Raw genomic sequence first — 16,885 nt, 5'->3', positions numbered from 1 at the left:
ACCAAAATCAAAAGAACAACTCACCGTGTACTTTCATCTTAGCCTCAGTCGAAACAGACCCGGCGTCATTTTCAGCATAGCACATGTAACATCCGGTATCATCCACTTGCACGTTCTCGATGACCAGAGTGGTTGTACCGTCTTCTAGGCGACGGATCTTGTGATGGCCGTCCGTCTCAATGCGCTGACGGTCCTTGAACCATTTGACTTCCGGTTTGGGCTCTCCCTTGACGAGACACTCCAGTCTGACCAGACTTCCCTCTGAAGCGCTGGTGTAGTCGAGTTCTCGGACGAAGCGTGGCTTTGTGGATCCGGCTGGCACAGTTTCTGTTAATGTGCGGGGAAAATGAAAGTTCTTTGATGACATCAAAAGAGAGAGAGAGAGAGAGAGAGAGAGAGAGAGAGAGAGAGAGAGATAGTTAGATAGATAAATAAATATATAGATTGATAGATTAATAGATAGATAGACAGATAGATAGGTAGATAGATAGATAGATAGATAGATAGATAGATAGATAGATAGATAGATAGATAGATAGATAGATAGATAGATAGATAGATAGATAGATAGATAGGTAGATAGATGGACAGACAGACAGATAGATAGATAGACATACCGATAGACAGATAAACAGATAGACAGATAGATAGACAGACAGGCAGAAAAGGAAAAGAAGATCGTTCTACTCACCAATGACTTTGAGCTCACAAGAGCACCATTCCTCTCCATATGAATTGATGGCCTGGCACCTGTATTCCCCGGCATCCTTGGGTTTGAGATCCAGCACGGTCATTCGGTACACACCCTTGTCGTGTTGGAAGGACACTCGGCTTGACCTGATCACCTCGTCCTTGCCGTGGAACCATTTGACGTCCGGTTCTGGGCGACACGTCACTGGGGAGGGGATTGATGAGGATTGAGGAAAGGTCAAGGTAAAGCCAGTTCTAAAGATACTGTGCGCTTGGATAAGAAACTCACAACATTGCCATCAGGAAATATAACGGACATACACACAAAACGATGTGTGACCTTGAACGTGTATAGATAGTAACATGCACTTGGCTAAGAATCTCACAACATTGCCATCCGGAAGTATAACAAACCAACACACAAAACTATGTGTAATCTTGAACGTTTATAGTCTGGATAATACAGTTTAGTGAGAATTATTCATAAACGTGGATGGCAAAAAACAATAACAAAGAACAGAGGGACTTCAACCGTAGCCATCGATAAGTTATAGCCTGACATTGAAACCCAAAAAGACTGGCATGTTGACGTCATTATTTGGTTTTTGCACCGCTTAGTGAGTTGTCGTTAGTAGTGCTCATGGAAACAAGTGGTTCCATTGGTTGAACTATTGAATACAACCCACGATTTGTTTTCTTTTGTGGCAAAAGACTGGCATTTTGACGTCATTTTATGGTCAGTGTCAGTTAACTATGGCTACGATCGAACCCCCCAAAAATCGAGGTAAAATCGAACCGTCCCCTTGTGCCTTAAGGTCAAGGAGCATTGTGATGATGCAGTAATATGATAATAATAATTATAATTATGATGCAGGGGGTAGCGTCTTTGCGTATCCAAAAGGTACCTAGTCCAACTACCCGCCTCGCTGTGTGGCCTTGAGCAAGTCACCTCGTCCTAACTCACTTTGCGGCGCTGCACTGCGGCGAACGTCTGGGTTATTCCAGTCTTCCCTTGGAATAGACCAAAAGACAAATTTCCCCATTGGAGATAATAAATAAAAGGGATTTTACTTATTTATTTTATTTTATTTTTATAATATAAGACTGAATGATATATATTTGATTTTTGTCTTTGACTTTGGGGGCTGTACTTACCAGTGACAGTAAAGGTGACGTCATCACCCACGGCACGTGACTGGTCGACCAAGGGCAAGGTAAACTCTGGTGGGATGTTGGTGTCTACACTGGTCAGGTCGTATTCTGGAGCTGGACGCCTGGAAGGGAAAGAAAGATAATACATATTATATTGGCAACAATGAAAACGTGATACTTTTATATTTTGCTCTTGTCTCCTCCTCCAACAAAAATGTCATCAACGTTCTGATCCGACCAAAATTAAATAAAGCATGGTGCGCAAAGCTCGTGTGTAGACTTCAGAATTTTGTTGATCCGCCGATCGTGAAAATCGGGACTTCAGAGGTTTGATCCGCCGATCGTGAAAATCGGGACTTCAGAGGTTTGATCCGCCGATCGTGAAAATCGGGACTTCAGAGGTTTGATCCGCCGACCATCGTCATCAAAATATAATCTACAATGAGAATTGGATTGAATAGTCTGATGTCACGTCCACCCAGCAACGAGCAGTTTGGTTCTAAACAAAGAAAATCGGTAGTTTTTATTCTTCATGCTGGCTATAATTTTTTCGCATGTCATGTGATCAGAATGTGTAAAAGTCAAAACATGATCAGACTTAATGGATACGCTTTTATGCTCGTCGGAGAAATATTTCATAAGGGCGTCCGCCATTGTTCTGATAGTTTAGAACCAGTTTCTAAGTTACCATGCATCATTACGAGGGAAGTGACGTTACGACTACTGAAGCGTATTACAACAATAATTTAAAATCAAACCCAAACTCGCAATTAGATATAAGACCTGAAAATATTTTTGTGTCGTCAGTCGAAATGATTCACATCGAGACAATGAATGACGTCAGACAAATTACAGAGCTAGACACAGAAACAGATGATATTATATCCACTTCGCATCAAACAAAAAATAATTATAATTCCAAAATTATTTACAAATATTACGAAAACAGTCGTCATAACGTTGAACAATAGCCAAAACAAAATATAAAATAAGAGAATAACATTGATATGTTTTGTTTTGTTGTTGTTGTTTTATTTTTATTTTATTTTTTTTTTTTTGTTTTTTTTTTGTTTTGTTTTTTTTTGTTTCGTTTTGTTTGTTTTTGTTGCTGTTTTTTAAATATTTTTTTTATTATTCAATCAAGTAACAAGTAGATAATTTAGCTACAGAAAAAGTCCTATCCATCTGGCAACACTAAATTGCATAGCATATAGTTAACATTCCATCTCATTCATTATAACTTGAACGTTATCCAAAATAAATCTGAAAGAATCGCATTGTTTCAATGTTTTGTTTTGTTGTTTGCATGCTTTTTGTTTGTTTTTGTTTTGTTTTGTTTTTTAAATCAAGTGAGATGATTTTCCATCAGGTGAGAGACAGAAACAGGGGGGGGGGGGGGGGGGGGGAGGGGATAGATGCGTAGGTAGCTTGAAAAACTAAAAGGAGATAAGGAGACGAGGGAAGGTGAGGTGACGAGGCTCTCATTACCATCTCATTACCCTCTGAATTACCTTATGTGATGAATTGGAAACGACTTAGGTAAAGTGAGTGAGATGAGTTGAAAACAACAACTGCTCGTAAAATACCCGTGTTGAATTATTCTGTAGCTAATGCGCGAGTCTTGAGTTTGATAAAAAGCGATTATTTTGTGCTATTATCTTTGTTTATGGGATGTCACTGGATACTCAACAGTCACGTGATGGATGGATGCCGTCAGAGGTAGTAAGGATGAGCATTATGTTTATTCGAATATTATGCAGTAGGGGGAAGGTGAGTGAAAGGGGGGGGGGGAGATGGAGAGAGAGAGAGAGAGGGAGAGAGAGAGTGTGTGTGTGTGTGTGTGTGTGTGAGTGTGTATGTGTGTGAGAGAGACATATACATTGTAGATAGATAGATAGATAGATAGATAGATAGATAGATAGATAGATAGATAGATAGATAGATAGGTAGGTAGGTAGGTAGATAGACAGATAGATAGATAGATACAGAGTGATAGGGGGGGGGGTGGCAGGGGGGCAGGGGGGAGGCAAGAAATATCCACACTTACTTGAGACGAATAGTTGCCTCGTTTTCTTCAATTCTCTTCCTGCGGTGACGGACCTCTGCAACAGAAAAAAAGGGAAATTTGTTGGTTGTTCAAAATTTGACACAAGAAAAGACTGCAGTCGCAAATATCCGATGTGCACACATTTGAAGGTCTGATAACAGAACGCAATTATGGGCTTGATTTTACATTGTTGTGATGGATAGTATTTTCTTAAGAGAGAATTCACAATAAAAATTAAGGAAGAGGAGAAAGCTAGAAAGAGGAAGAAAAGGAATAATAATAATAATAATAATAATAATAATAATAATAATAATAATAATAATAATAATAATAATAATAAAAGAAGAAGAAGAAGAAGAAGAAGAAGAAGAAGAAGAAGAAGAAGAAGAAGAAGAAGAAGAAGAAGAAGAAGAAGAAGAAGAAGAAGAAGAAGAAGAAGAAGAAGGATTTTAATCCTTTCTTCTAAACCTATTTTAAAGCTTGTTGTTATCATTGATAACATCCCCATCTCATTTATCACTCACGTCGTCTCTTTGATGTACTCACTACCCCACCCAATGTTTTATCTACCTTTTATGTATTTCAATTTCCTTCAGTGTATATTTTAATTGTAACGAAATGCTCTTTATCATTGATAAACACAACGCCTATCACTTCAACGTCTCCGTTTATATATATATATATATATATATATATATATATATATATATATATATATACAGGGTGTCCCAAAAAATGTATACACGAAGAATAATTGTAACCATGGAATTTAATAAAATTTAACTATTTATAACTTATGCAGGTGTAAACATATTTATAAGCACGGTATCATTTTATTGTTCTTGTTTTTTTCACTGCATTTTAACTACATTAAAAAATAATAATTGCATTTTATTTAATTCCATTTTTTACAATTATTTTGATGCGTATACGTTTTTTTGGGACACACTGTATATTCCCATTTACCAGTTAACTGTGATGTACTCTGGAAAATCTCGTATTTAAAAATTTGGCCAGAAAACTCGTCCTTCAACTATCGATCGATTTTAATGACCCTCATCTTAATAAAAACGCTCAAACCTCTTGCTCGATGGAAGACTCAGGTTTGAGAGTTTTTGCCAAGATGAGAGTCATTTAAACCGATCGATATTTGAAGGACCAGTTTTCTGGCCAAATTTTAAATACAAGTTTTTTTACAGAGAAGGTAGGACAGATATCTGGTGAAATCTGTCCAATACGATAGAGATATCGTGGTTTGTAGCCGTGGAGCTTATAATATCGTCAAGAATTTTGGGACCCATTTCTGCTTAAGTGCAAAGTGCTTGGTTTTTTTTTTATGATGATGATGATGATGATGATGATGATGATGATGATGATGATGATGATGAATGATGAGAATTTTTAATCAATGCAAAACGAGATAGTGATGGGCAGTAAACGATACCTTAATCGATGTTACTGATTTAAGTTGAAATTAGTAGTGAATACTCGATACTTTTTCGCGCTTATTCGATATTCTACATGCTACATACTATACCTTTTTATGCATTAAACTAACTCTCTATTCTTATTATATACATAACAATGTGAAATTTCAATTCGACATTGTTATTCATTACTACGAGCTTCGATCAGCAACATTTCCACTACCCAGTATTCTTATTATAAACAGCATGCGATACACTTTTTAGTATCGAATAAGGCCCATCCTCTATAATGAGATAATGATATTTACCTTCAACGTGGATCGTGGCGCTGGTTTCGGCCTCTCCCAGTTGGTTGACCGCCTTACAGGTGTACGTTGCGGCATCTTCTGTGCTCAATTCTGTGATTTGGATCGACGCCTCACCGTCCTTGAAGGTGGTGCGATGGCGGTCATCTTCTGGAACTTTCTCGCCGTTCTTCAGCCTGAGGAAATATTTTAAAATATCGAAATACATTACTCGGTTGGAAGTTAAAAAAAAAATTTAAGAGATTGAGCTTTTATATAGCGCAATCCACTAAACGTGCTCAAAGCGCTTTACAAGGGGTCCCTGGCTAACAGCAACACTTAACATGTAGGATGGGACATGACGCCTGTTAGGCTAAATTAAAACGTAATTGAACGTTTATAGTCTGGTTAATACAGTTGAGTGAGAATTACTCATACACGTGGATGGCAAAAAGCAATAACAAAGACCAGAGTGACATCATCTTCATTCTATCTATAGAATTTCCTATGGTGGAACTATAGTAAAATGTGTGGTTTTACGATGTGAAAAGGATGTATGTAATGAATATATTATAATGTACCATTCGGCCATGACGCTGCACTCACACCCGTACCCACACAGAAACGAACAAACAAACACACAAAGTTATATTCTCTCTTACTCTCTCTCTCTCTCTCTCTCTCTCTCTCTCTCTCTCTCTCTCTCTCTTGTTGCAAGCGCCGTAAAACCCTTAAAAACAAAACATAAAAACATCTCTCTCTCTCTCTCTCTCTCTCTCTCTCTCTCTCTCAAGCTCTCTGTGTGTGTGGGTGTGTGTGTGTGTGGGTATGTGTGTGTATGTGTGGGTGTGTGTGTGGGTATGTGATTTTAAATTCGATTTGTATCGTTGTTGGTGCTTAAGTGTGGTGATAAAACGAAATTTTGCTTGTTGTCTAATGCTGGTTTTGTAAAAACGGCAGTAAATTGCATTTTAAGATTGCATGTTATTACAGAAGAAGACACGCAGACACAACAAATGGTCGAAATCAATGTAGGGTACGTCATTTGGAGTTTCTGTACAAATTTTATATTCCTCATTGGAAGAGCGCACAAGGAATTTTGCAGACGTATAAAATGTTCCCCATCTTCGCCTAAGATCACACTCTCTCCTCTACCTCCAACTCTCTGTCACTCTCTCTCTCTCTCGCTCACTCTGATTCTTTCTCTCTCTCTCTCTCTCTCTCTCTCTCTCTGATTCTTTCTCTCTCTCTCTGATTCTTTCTCTCTCTCTCTCTGATTCTTTCTCTCTCTCTCTCTGATTCTTTCTCTCTCTCTCTCTGATTCTTTCTCTCTCTCTCTCTCTCTCTGATTCTTTCTCTCTCTCTCTCTCTCTCTCTCTCACACACACATACACACACAGACAAACACTTAGACTAGACATATACAAAGAAATTCGTGATAGGCGAAAAAAAAACAAAAAACACACGAAACAAACAACAACATTTTCACGTACTGAGTTTCATCTATTTCAACAACTTCCGGTATGAAAAATTCAACTTCCTCTTCCTCCTTCTCTTCAAGAAAAGGAGGCAGCAGTGTCGTCGCCTCCTCCTCTTTCTCCTCCTCTCCCACTCCCTCCCCTTCATCCTCCTCAAACTCCTCATCCTCCTCGATCATATCCTCCCTATCACTACACAAAGACGATCCCACAGCGAACCCAGAATCCAGCGTATACGAGGAGGCGAACTCGCTAGTCGCGGACTCCTCCAACGGGGAAGTGGTCGCGATGGACAACGCCTCCTCACTCGATGGCAGATCGAGTCTCGGGCGGAGTGGTTCGAAATCCGAAACCGAAATATCCTGACTCGTCTTCCTAGGAAGATGCAGACGCGTCGTCGATGAAATGCTCTCGTTGATCCTGGCTAACTTTTGAGCCAACAAGTCTTGTGAGATGTGATGGTCCTGGCCAGTGGCCAATGACATGGCACGTCTCTTGGAGTAGATGGGAGGCTCGGAGGCAGACGCTGTCGCACTGGCATCGTTTTCCTTCTCCTCTGGCGCGTGGAAAGGACAGTCCTTTTTGAACATGCATTTGTGATTGGGGAGAAGAAGGTAGAGTTTATCCACGTTGATGGCAGACTCAGAAGATGTCGTGTCCGAGTCGGACAAAGGGTGAAGATCTTCCGAGTGATCCATTATTATTTTAGGAATCAGGAAAAGAAGCTTAACATAATTTACTGTTCAGTAGCGGTCAGTCATCCATATAAAAATTGACCTTTGTCCAGTCCATTCGCGAGAAGTGCATGAGGATTGTGTCCACCAACTACACAGCGAGGATTAAAATCAACTCATTCCATTATAATGTGTGACCCCTCGTCTCAAAACGGTATTATGTCGGGATGATTAAGATTCAAAATTGAATTTGTGGCCAAAATATCAGCTATAATGAGTTTGTAAGCTTTCATGGAGAGAATGAAAATCCTATCTTAGAATGCTAAATAGCAATAATTCAAATGTTTGACCAGATTAGCTTTAATTTGGCTTTTTAGCATCTGGTTCATCCCGACATAATACCGTTTTGAGACGATGAGCCACATATGTAAATCACTTACTAGTCAATACGAAAGTTTCAGGTCAACATTTGAGAACACGAATTGGACTTAAACACACAAATATATGGGATCTAAAACAATTTATAATAACGAAGCCCAACTTATGGAGTAAGTTATAACTTAATAATCGACTAAAAATCTAATCTATTTTCCTTTAGACCCACTAATTCCGACTAACCCCCCCCCCCCCCCCCCCCAACCGTTCTCCCTCCCCCTCGCTCTATATTTGCACTCTCAAACCTGGGACTTCACCGCGACAACAACAACAACAACACCAAGAAATTTAACCCCCCCCCCCCCCCAATCGACATCAACAAAACCAAACACCTTTCCAGTAGTGGCAACAAGAAACCAAGGAAGACTAACAACGATTGCTTGGTATAGATTTCTGATCTAACGCAAAGTGCTTCTATTTTTCTTTAGATTCAACCAAATTAACTAATCAGAGGGTAGGCAAGTACAAGATGGGCGCTTTTGAATGACAAACACGTGATCAGGGAAGAAAGAAAAAACAATCGTCAAAATGGAGGAAATGGAATGGAGACTGCAAAATAAAGGCCTTATGTTCCACTCGGCACTTGGCACGTGACCAGAAGGTTTGGAATGTTAATGGACGACAGGAAATGACGATATGTCAACGATGCATCATTGTTTACATTATCCTAGAGCAGTCACCTTTTGCATGTAACCTTTTCTTATAATTATATTATATCCCAAATGCGATGAGTCATTGTAAAAATGCGCACCATCTAGCACTCAAATATTTACGCAATCAAGCAACGGATCGTATAAACTATTCCTGCATCTCATAAAACACATGGATGTATCGTTGCCTGCTAAATATCCAATTTCATTCTCCGAAAAAATACAAAATCGATGCTATAAAAAAAAGTCTCAAGAAGTTGGCATTTTATTATTTCACCGCCAAATTTTCGCCATGTTATTTTTGGTGCGATCGTATATCGGAGTCTTACCTGCAAAGTTTATTCGCCCTTGGTGCTAGTTTATCGTTTATATTGCTGTTTCTCTCTCTTTTTTTAAAAAAAGAACTCTTTTGGGAAATAAAATCACTTTGATCCTTTGGGGGCATTAAGTAAAACGAGATTTCAGAGTTCGCATGGAAACCAGCTATTTGGACCCACGATATCACGTGACTTAAAAAAAAAAGAAGTAATTTAGGAGTTCATTAAAAAAAACCCTCAAGGCTTCGAAATTGGAATCAGGATTATTTTTTTTAAAGTCTAAGTCAGATCTGCCTAGAAATGTTAAAAATTCGTAGTTTCCAAGGGGGGGGGGGAGAGAGAGAGAGAGAGAGAGAGAGAGAGAGAGAGAGAGGGAGAGAGAGAGAGAGAGAGAGGGAGAGAGAGAGAGAGAAAAGTCACTTAAAATAGTTTTAGAAATAAATAATTGGATTATTTGGGATGGTTTTTTTTTCGTATTTTTATTTCTTGCTTTGTCTGGCACTTTTTATATACACGCTTTTTCACAGCTTTATACAGTTGTGAAACGAATATTTACAATTAAGTTAGCAATACAAGAATAAACAGACTAGAAATCGAACCGCATAATCCACGTTTTGTGCACAAACCGCTTACTTAAGACACCACTGACTGAAAAATTCCCATGTCAAAAACTTAACGTCGAGCGAACATAGAAAATAATATAGATAAAACCACTTAAACGATTGACTTGACTGCGAATAAAACAGCCTTAACCGGAAACACAAGAACCGTTTTTCACGAAGATTTACAGACATACTATCAACAGGGAATGAGATTAGCGGAAGAGTAGCATCCCTTGATTGGACGTCACCCATAGTCTGTGACGTCACCGGCGGAAAAGTTATTAGAGAGAGAACGTCATGTTGGTTGTGCGAGGACGAGAGACGCATGTGCACAACCAACATGACGTTCTCTCTCTAATAACTTTTCCGCCGGTGACGTCACAGACTATGGGTGACGTCCAATCAAGGGTCGCTACTCTTCCGTTAATCTCATTCCCTATACTGAACGAAGACTTCAATAACTCCGCGACAACACATCAATTCAGAATGACGACGAGCATGCGCAGTCTAGTGCCAATGCCTCATCACCCGAAATGTTTACAATGTTATGAAGCAAACTAATTATGACTTGGAATTTCCTGTTTGTGCCTACGTCACCTAATTTAGATATTATGTATACACACGGCTATTTTTGTACCTTGTCGAGAGCTCATAAATCTTTCAATGCTTTTTAAAAATCAGTTAATTGCCGTTTACTGGAAAAACATGCATTTAAAAATTTGGCCAGAAAACTCGTCCTTCTAATATCGATAGATTGAAATGACCGTCATCTTGGAAGAAAAAAACTCTCGCGAAGTCCCAGGATTGAGAATTTTTGTCAAGATGGGTTGTGGTGGTGGTGGTGATGATGGTATTGGTGGTGTTGGTTGTGATGGTCTTGATGGTGTTGATGGTGTTGATGGTGGTGGTGGTGGTAGCGGTGGTGGTGGTGGTTGTTGTGGTCAAGGTGGTAAAGGTGTTGATGGTGGTGGGGTCATTAAAAAAAGCAATATCATCATCAACAACAACAACAACAGCAACAACAACAACAACAACAACAACAACAACAACGCCACCACCAAAAAATACAACACCAACATCAACATCAACAAAACCAAACACTTTTACAGCAGTGGCAACTAGAAACCGACAACAACCACAACAACAACAGCAACAATAACAAAATACTTCAATACAGAGCAGCTGAAAGATGAGGAACGGAGTGGAGTGGTGGACAAAATAATTTAAAATAGGGATGAAAAGTCGTGACATCAAATCCTCCACTCTTTTGGTTCCTAAATCCTTTGGAGTGTGTATGTATATAACCAGTCCTTCGGAGTACTAATGATGAATATCGTACATAAAGATGGCTTAACTCACTCAATCCTAGAGATTTTTGGTACTTTTAAAAATTTGAAAAAATGTATTAAATTGAGCATGTGGATAGATAGTTTTATTCAATTACCATAAACATGAAAAAATGAAAATCATTAGCTTTGATACCACGCCTATAATTTGTCTCAGAAAAAATGTAATAAATAGGCATGGGGTAAAAGTAACCCGGGTAAACTACGGATATAGTCGGTGTTAGGGTTGAGTGAGTTAACTATTTCAGTAGCAGGATGCATCGGTAGGTTCTTAGGATTACGGGATGTAAAAGAGCGAGGATGGATGGAACTTTATTGACGACCAGCATATATTTAGACTAGAAAATAAGATGCCATCACGCTTAAATCAAAAGATGAATTACACAAGGTATGTATTCAGTCCCCCGAAAGAGTGGTTTTACACTTTCAATGATATAGGGAATGAGATTAGCGGAAGAGTAGCGTCCCTTGATTGGACGTCACCCATAGTCTGTGACGTCACCGGCGGAAAAGTTATTAGAGAGAGAACGTCATGTTGGTTGTGCGCATGCGTCTCTCGTCCTCGCTTCCGGTGAAAGCGGCTTGAGACACTTCAAAACCAAATTGACGTTCTCTCTGTAAGGTGACGTCCAATCAAGGGACGCTACTCTTCCGCTAATCTCATTCCCTATAGGAATCTTTTTTTTTTTTTTTTACATCACACTTTTCTTCCTTATTTAAAATGAAGACCCGTCGTACGCGCTCGAAGAAGGGGAAGGTGGAGAGAGTGAGTGAAAGAGAGAGTGAGTGATTGAGTGAGAAGCCGTGAAAAGCAACCTTCACCACCTGTTTTGACAGGTATTTCAGGAATTTTCCAATGGGTTATCAGTTGGTCTAGAACATGGAGATATGTGGCAGGGATGGGGTTGTAGTAGTGGGTGGTATACGTATGGTATGGTATGTGTGCTGGCTAGTTATGGCTGATGGTGGTGTTGGTTGCGGTGGTGGTGGTGGTTGTTGTTGTGGTGGTGGTGGTGGTGGTGGTGGTGGTGGTGGTGGTTGTTGTTGTGGTGGTGATGGTGGTGGTGTTGGTGGTGGTGGTGGTTGTTGTTGTTGTGGTGGTGGTGGTGGTAGTGGTTGTGGTGGTGTTGATGGTGTTGATGGTGGTGGTGGTAGCGGTGGTGGTGGATGCTGTGGTGAAGGTGGTGACGGTGTTGGTGGTGGTGGTGGTGTTGGTGGTGGTGATGGTGTTGGTTGTTGTGGTGGTGGTGGTTCTGTTGGTTGTGGTGGTGATGGTGTTGGTGGTGGTGGTGATGGTGTTGATGGTGGTGGTGGTGGTGTTGGTTGTTGTGGTGGTGGTGGTTCTGTTGGTTGTGGTGGTGATGGTGTAGGTGGTGGTGGTGATGGTGTTGATGGTGGTGGTGTTGGTGGTGGTGGTGGTGGTAGCGGTGGTGGTGGTTGTTTTGGTGAAGGTGGTGAAGGTGTTGATGGTGGTTGTGGTGTTGATGATAGTGTTGATGGTGGTGGTGGTTGTGATTTTGGTGGTGGTGTTGATGGTGGTGGTGTTGATGGTGGTGGTGGCGAGGATGTTGATGATGGTGGTGGTGGTAGTGGTTGTGTTGATGATGTTGATGGTGGTGGTGGTTGTGGTGGTGGTGGTGAAGGTGTTGATGATGATGGTGGTGGTTGTGGTTGTGTTGATGATGTTGATGGTGGTGGTGGTTGTGGTGGTGGTGGTGAAGGTGTTAATGATGATGGTGGTGGTTGTGGTGGTGCTTGAGCCATTAGTGACACGGAGGTAGATTGGTGATGAATGGGCGAATTTGACGTAAATTAAAATAGATTGTATCTGTCGGTTTTCAAAATTAATGAGTCAGGGCTGTTGGAATTTAAACCATTATCATTAGGAACATGAAGATGGATGGTCGAATGTGTGAATTGGCTGTTAATTTATACAGATTGCAACTGCCGTTGAAGGAGGTGAGTGTGTGGGTGTGTATGTGGGTGGGGGGGGGTGCTTTATACAAATTTAAATTTAAATTGAGCTTTATATAGCGCAATATCGACTAAATGTGCTCAAAGCGCTTTACAAGGGGTCCCTGGTCAACGGCAACATACAATACCGTGCATGATAAATATTTTGAAAAATTCTGACATTATAATTTCGTGTCTGAACCAGCACAAGAATTAAACAGTTTAGAATTCTCGATGTGTTGTCAACACAAAGCATATTTATTTCATCAGCCATGGGGCTTTTTGTCATTGTAGGATATTTCGATTCGAGGTGGAAAAACAAAACAAAACTGAGTTTGTCGGCCGAATTGTTGTGCTTCAACCTTATCTATAGGAATTGACTATTTTGCTTTGATAGATAGATAAATAGATAGATGTAGACAGAGAGAGGAGAAAGAGGGGGGGGGGAGGAGAATGGGGAGAGAGAGAGCGAGAGAGAGAGAGAGAGAGAGAGAGAGAGAAAGAAAGAGAGAGAGACAGAGAGAGAGATAGAGAAAGAGAGCGCGAGAGAGTTAGATAGATAGATATAGAGACAGAGTAGAGAGAGAACGCGAGAGAGAGAGAGAGAGAGAAAGAGAGAGAGACAGAGAGAGAGCGCGCGTGCGAGATATATATATATATATAGATATATATATATATATATATATATATAGAGAGAGAGAGAGAGAGATAGATAGATAGATAGATAGATAGATAGATATAGAGGAGAGAGGAGAGAGAGGAGAGAGAGAGAGAGAGAGAGGGGAGAGAGAGAGAGAGAGAGAGAGAGAGAGATCGGGAATAAAGTAAGAAACAAATGGTCAGAAAACAAGAAATGTCAGGAAAGCTATTAAGCTATTTCCCTCCTTTATCAACACCCTTAAAACCCCCTTTTGGTAGGCAATGATGATAACACGAGATATCGGAGGTAAACAACATTACCTGGTACTACAGACATACAAACAGGGTGAAGTTGTATTTGTGTTTTATAGGCATTGGGATTGGAATTCGTCTTCTTTAGGATGGTGAGAATCATATTTTAGAGAGAGAGAGAGAGAGAGAGAGAGAGAGAGAGAGAGAGGGGGGGAGAGAGAGAGAGAGGAGAGATAGAGAGAGAGGGGAGAGGGAGAGGAGAGAGAGGGGGGGAGAGAGAGGGGGGGAGGGGAAATAGAGATAAAGAGAGAGAGCGTTCGAATAGTGCAACATCCAACAAATATGCTCAAAGGCCTAATCAAGGGGACCCAAGCCAACAGCAATACTTAACACGTGTAACGAGACATGACTCTTGTATGGCACTAAATATTGCAGGTTTTCGACAGAGACAACGCTGTTAATGGCCAGGCAGTCGTTTTACATCGGAGTAAGCTGAGAGAATGTGATTAAAGAGCATTTTTCAACGACTCAACATTGCGCTGTTCAGAGCAGGACCAAACCATAGACTTACAGATGTGTAGACGGTTGCGATGCCACAGATGGCAAAGCAGCACAAAAAATATGAAATTTGCATAATTATAAAGATCTGGAAGAAAGTACTTTGATGTGACTAGCGTCTTATAATTGCTATTGTCCATTTCACGCTATATAAACCGGGATAAACTCCAGCTCCACGGGCCTAATAATTGTACTAAAGGACTAGCAACTCATACAATCAGTGCACAAAGGTTAGATCCGTCCAAGCCAAGCCAAGCAATCAAAACAAAGGATCTACTTTCGGACACCATCAATCAGTAAATTACCATGTACACCACCCTTCACCAGATATTGCCCTCTACTCGTACGCCTTGCCACTACTACTAATCCTTCTACAAGTACTAAAGTAATAATCTAATTATCACTCGAAGACTGGTTTTCCAACACCCCCCCCCCACCCACCCAACCACCACCAGCAGCTCCGTTTTTTTTCCATTTTGAGATATTGAGGATATTATTTCCCTGAAAATTTCTCATTCGGTCTCTAATTTTATTATATTATTTAAACTTCAAATTCACACAAATCTAAAGGAAATTCTTGTGTCATTTGATGCTTGAAATAAAATTGACGTTTCAATGTAGGATCTCATGGATGGAAATTCCCAAAAAAGTATAAAAATCGACTTAACGAGATTTGGAAAACCAGTCTCCACTTGTACCTCGGCGGATTCTCATGTCTACTCAATGTCGCTATCTAATTATCTCAAACGTTTAACAGCCGCAATAGCGGCTTACAAGTACATAATATGTATCATCTGAAAACATCTGCACCCGTGAAATTAAAAATAAAACCAAGAAAAAAAAAACAATAAATATGTATTGCGATTAAGCTCTAGTCACAAATGCCAGCGGCCATTAATTTAACACATCACAAAATTTAAACACAACAGCAGCTGTTCAAATCCAATTGTTTATGGAAAATTTGTCTCCTTATAGGCCACTTAACAAATTTGTACGAAGATTCATCACCATATTCCCTGAAACTCGGATGAAACGAAACATTGACTTGAATTTTATAATATTATTTTATCCACCGAAGCAGCCAGATATTCCTCATAATATATAATCGAACATGAAAATATTATCACAAAAGTTGCATCACCATAATTTCTGAAAACTCAAGTGAAACGAAAAAGAAAATGTATTGCTTATCAAAATGTTCAATAAAGAGCCAAATAAATATTCTTTCTAAAATCCGCCCCTCCCCCCCCCCCCCTCCCAACCTTTTCCAGACAGTTTAACAAATTACAAAAGTTGCCTCATCACAACTACTGAAAACTCAAGTGAGACGAAAAAAAAAATGTATCGCTTATCAAAATGTTCAATAAAAAGCCAAATAAATATTTTTTCTAAAATCCGCCCCCCGGACCACTTAACAAATTACAAAAGTTGCATCACCACACCTCCTGAAACTCGAATTAAACGAAATAAAATATTGCTTTTTTAAAATATAAATCTCAAATCAATCGTTCTGATATCTTGCTATGTAAACCTCAATCCACAGACCACGAAACAATATATGGCCAATGTTTATCACCGTAACTCCACACTCCCGAAACAATATATGGCCAAAGTTTATCACCGTAACTCCACGCTTACTCCCGAAACAAACGAAACAATTGTTTGAAAACTCTAATCAAGCATTTAGCTCCTCGTCACTTCATCCCTCCCTCAAACAAACGTATCTAGCTAGCTAGACCACTCAACAACAAACACCCACCCTGGCATGGCATGGCGGGCGTCTCTTTCCACTTTCCACCCTCATCCTGAACCCATCATTTCCCGACACTTCCTTCTGCCATTCTACGATAAAACACATTATTATTATTATTTCCAATTTTGGTCAGAAAACCTTTGCTTCAAATTCAGATCAATTTAAAAGACCCTCAAACTTGTCCAAAATTCTCAAACCTGATACTTTCTTGAACTCTCAACTTTGAACTATTTTCACTTCAAGGGCATCTCAGGTTTGAAAGTTCTTTAGCAAGTTGAAGGCCAGTTTAATCTATCGACATTAAAGTTAAAAATTTTCTGGCCAAAATGAAGAAAATAATAATATGTTTAGCCAGAAAACATGTCATGACGTTCCTCCCGCCCACGTCTAGCAAATCTACCTTCACTGTAAACACCGTGAAACTAGACAAATTCTGATGACGTCATTTTTCTAAATAACTGGCATGGAATGGGAAGGTAACAAAAATAATATCATTGCGTTTTATCCTATTTATCCCCACTTGCTCACAGGAGCTACAGCTGTCACCACTTCTCCTTCTGTAAGTATTTAAAGTAGTTATATAGATGCTGGGGGTCCCGATAGCTAGCTCAGTTGGTAGAGCACTCGC

General features: G+C 39.8%; 1 protein-coding gene across 1 annotated transcript in view; it reads right to left on the bottom strand.

Annotated features, from left to right (window-relative positions):
• The window catches only part of LOC144958989 (uncharacterized), a 589,046-nt gene that overhangs the window by 73,473 nt on the left and 498,688 nt on the right, over nucleotides 1-16,885 (bottom strand). The window contains exons 243-247 of the mRNA XM_078891292.1: nucleotides 5,625-5,797; nucleotides 3,890-3,944; nucleotides 1,846-1,964; nucleotides 692-895; nucleotides 25-327 (exon numbers count right to left, since the gene is read on the bottom strand). Coding sequence (XP_078747418.1) covers nucleotides 25-327; nucleotides 692-895; nucleotides 1,846-1,964; nucleotides 3,890-3,944; nucleotides 5,625-5,797 — 854 coding nt within the window. The remainder of the gene's footprint in view (nucleotides 1-24; nucleotides 328-691; nucleotides 896-1,845; nucleotides 1,965-3,889; nucleotides 3,945-5,624; nucleotides 5,798-16,885) is intronic.

This window comes from Berghia stephanieae, chromosome 13 (assembly GCF_034508935.2).
Source record: "Berghia stephanieae isolate SIO BIC M18660-M18661 chromosome 13, UCSD_Bste_1.3, whole genome shotgun sequence".
NCBI classification, from domain to species: domain Eukaryota; kingdom Metazoa; phylum Mollusca; class Gastropoda; order Nudibranchia; family Aeolidiidae; genus Berghia; species Berghia stephanieae.
Note: the sequence above shows the minus strand (reverse complement) of the source record. Positions and strands in the feature narration are given on the sequence as shown.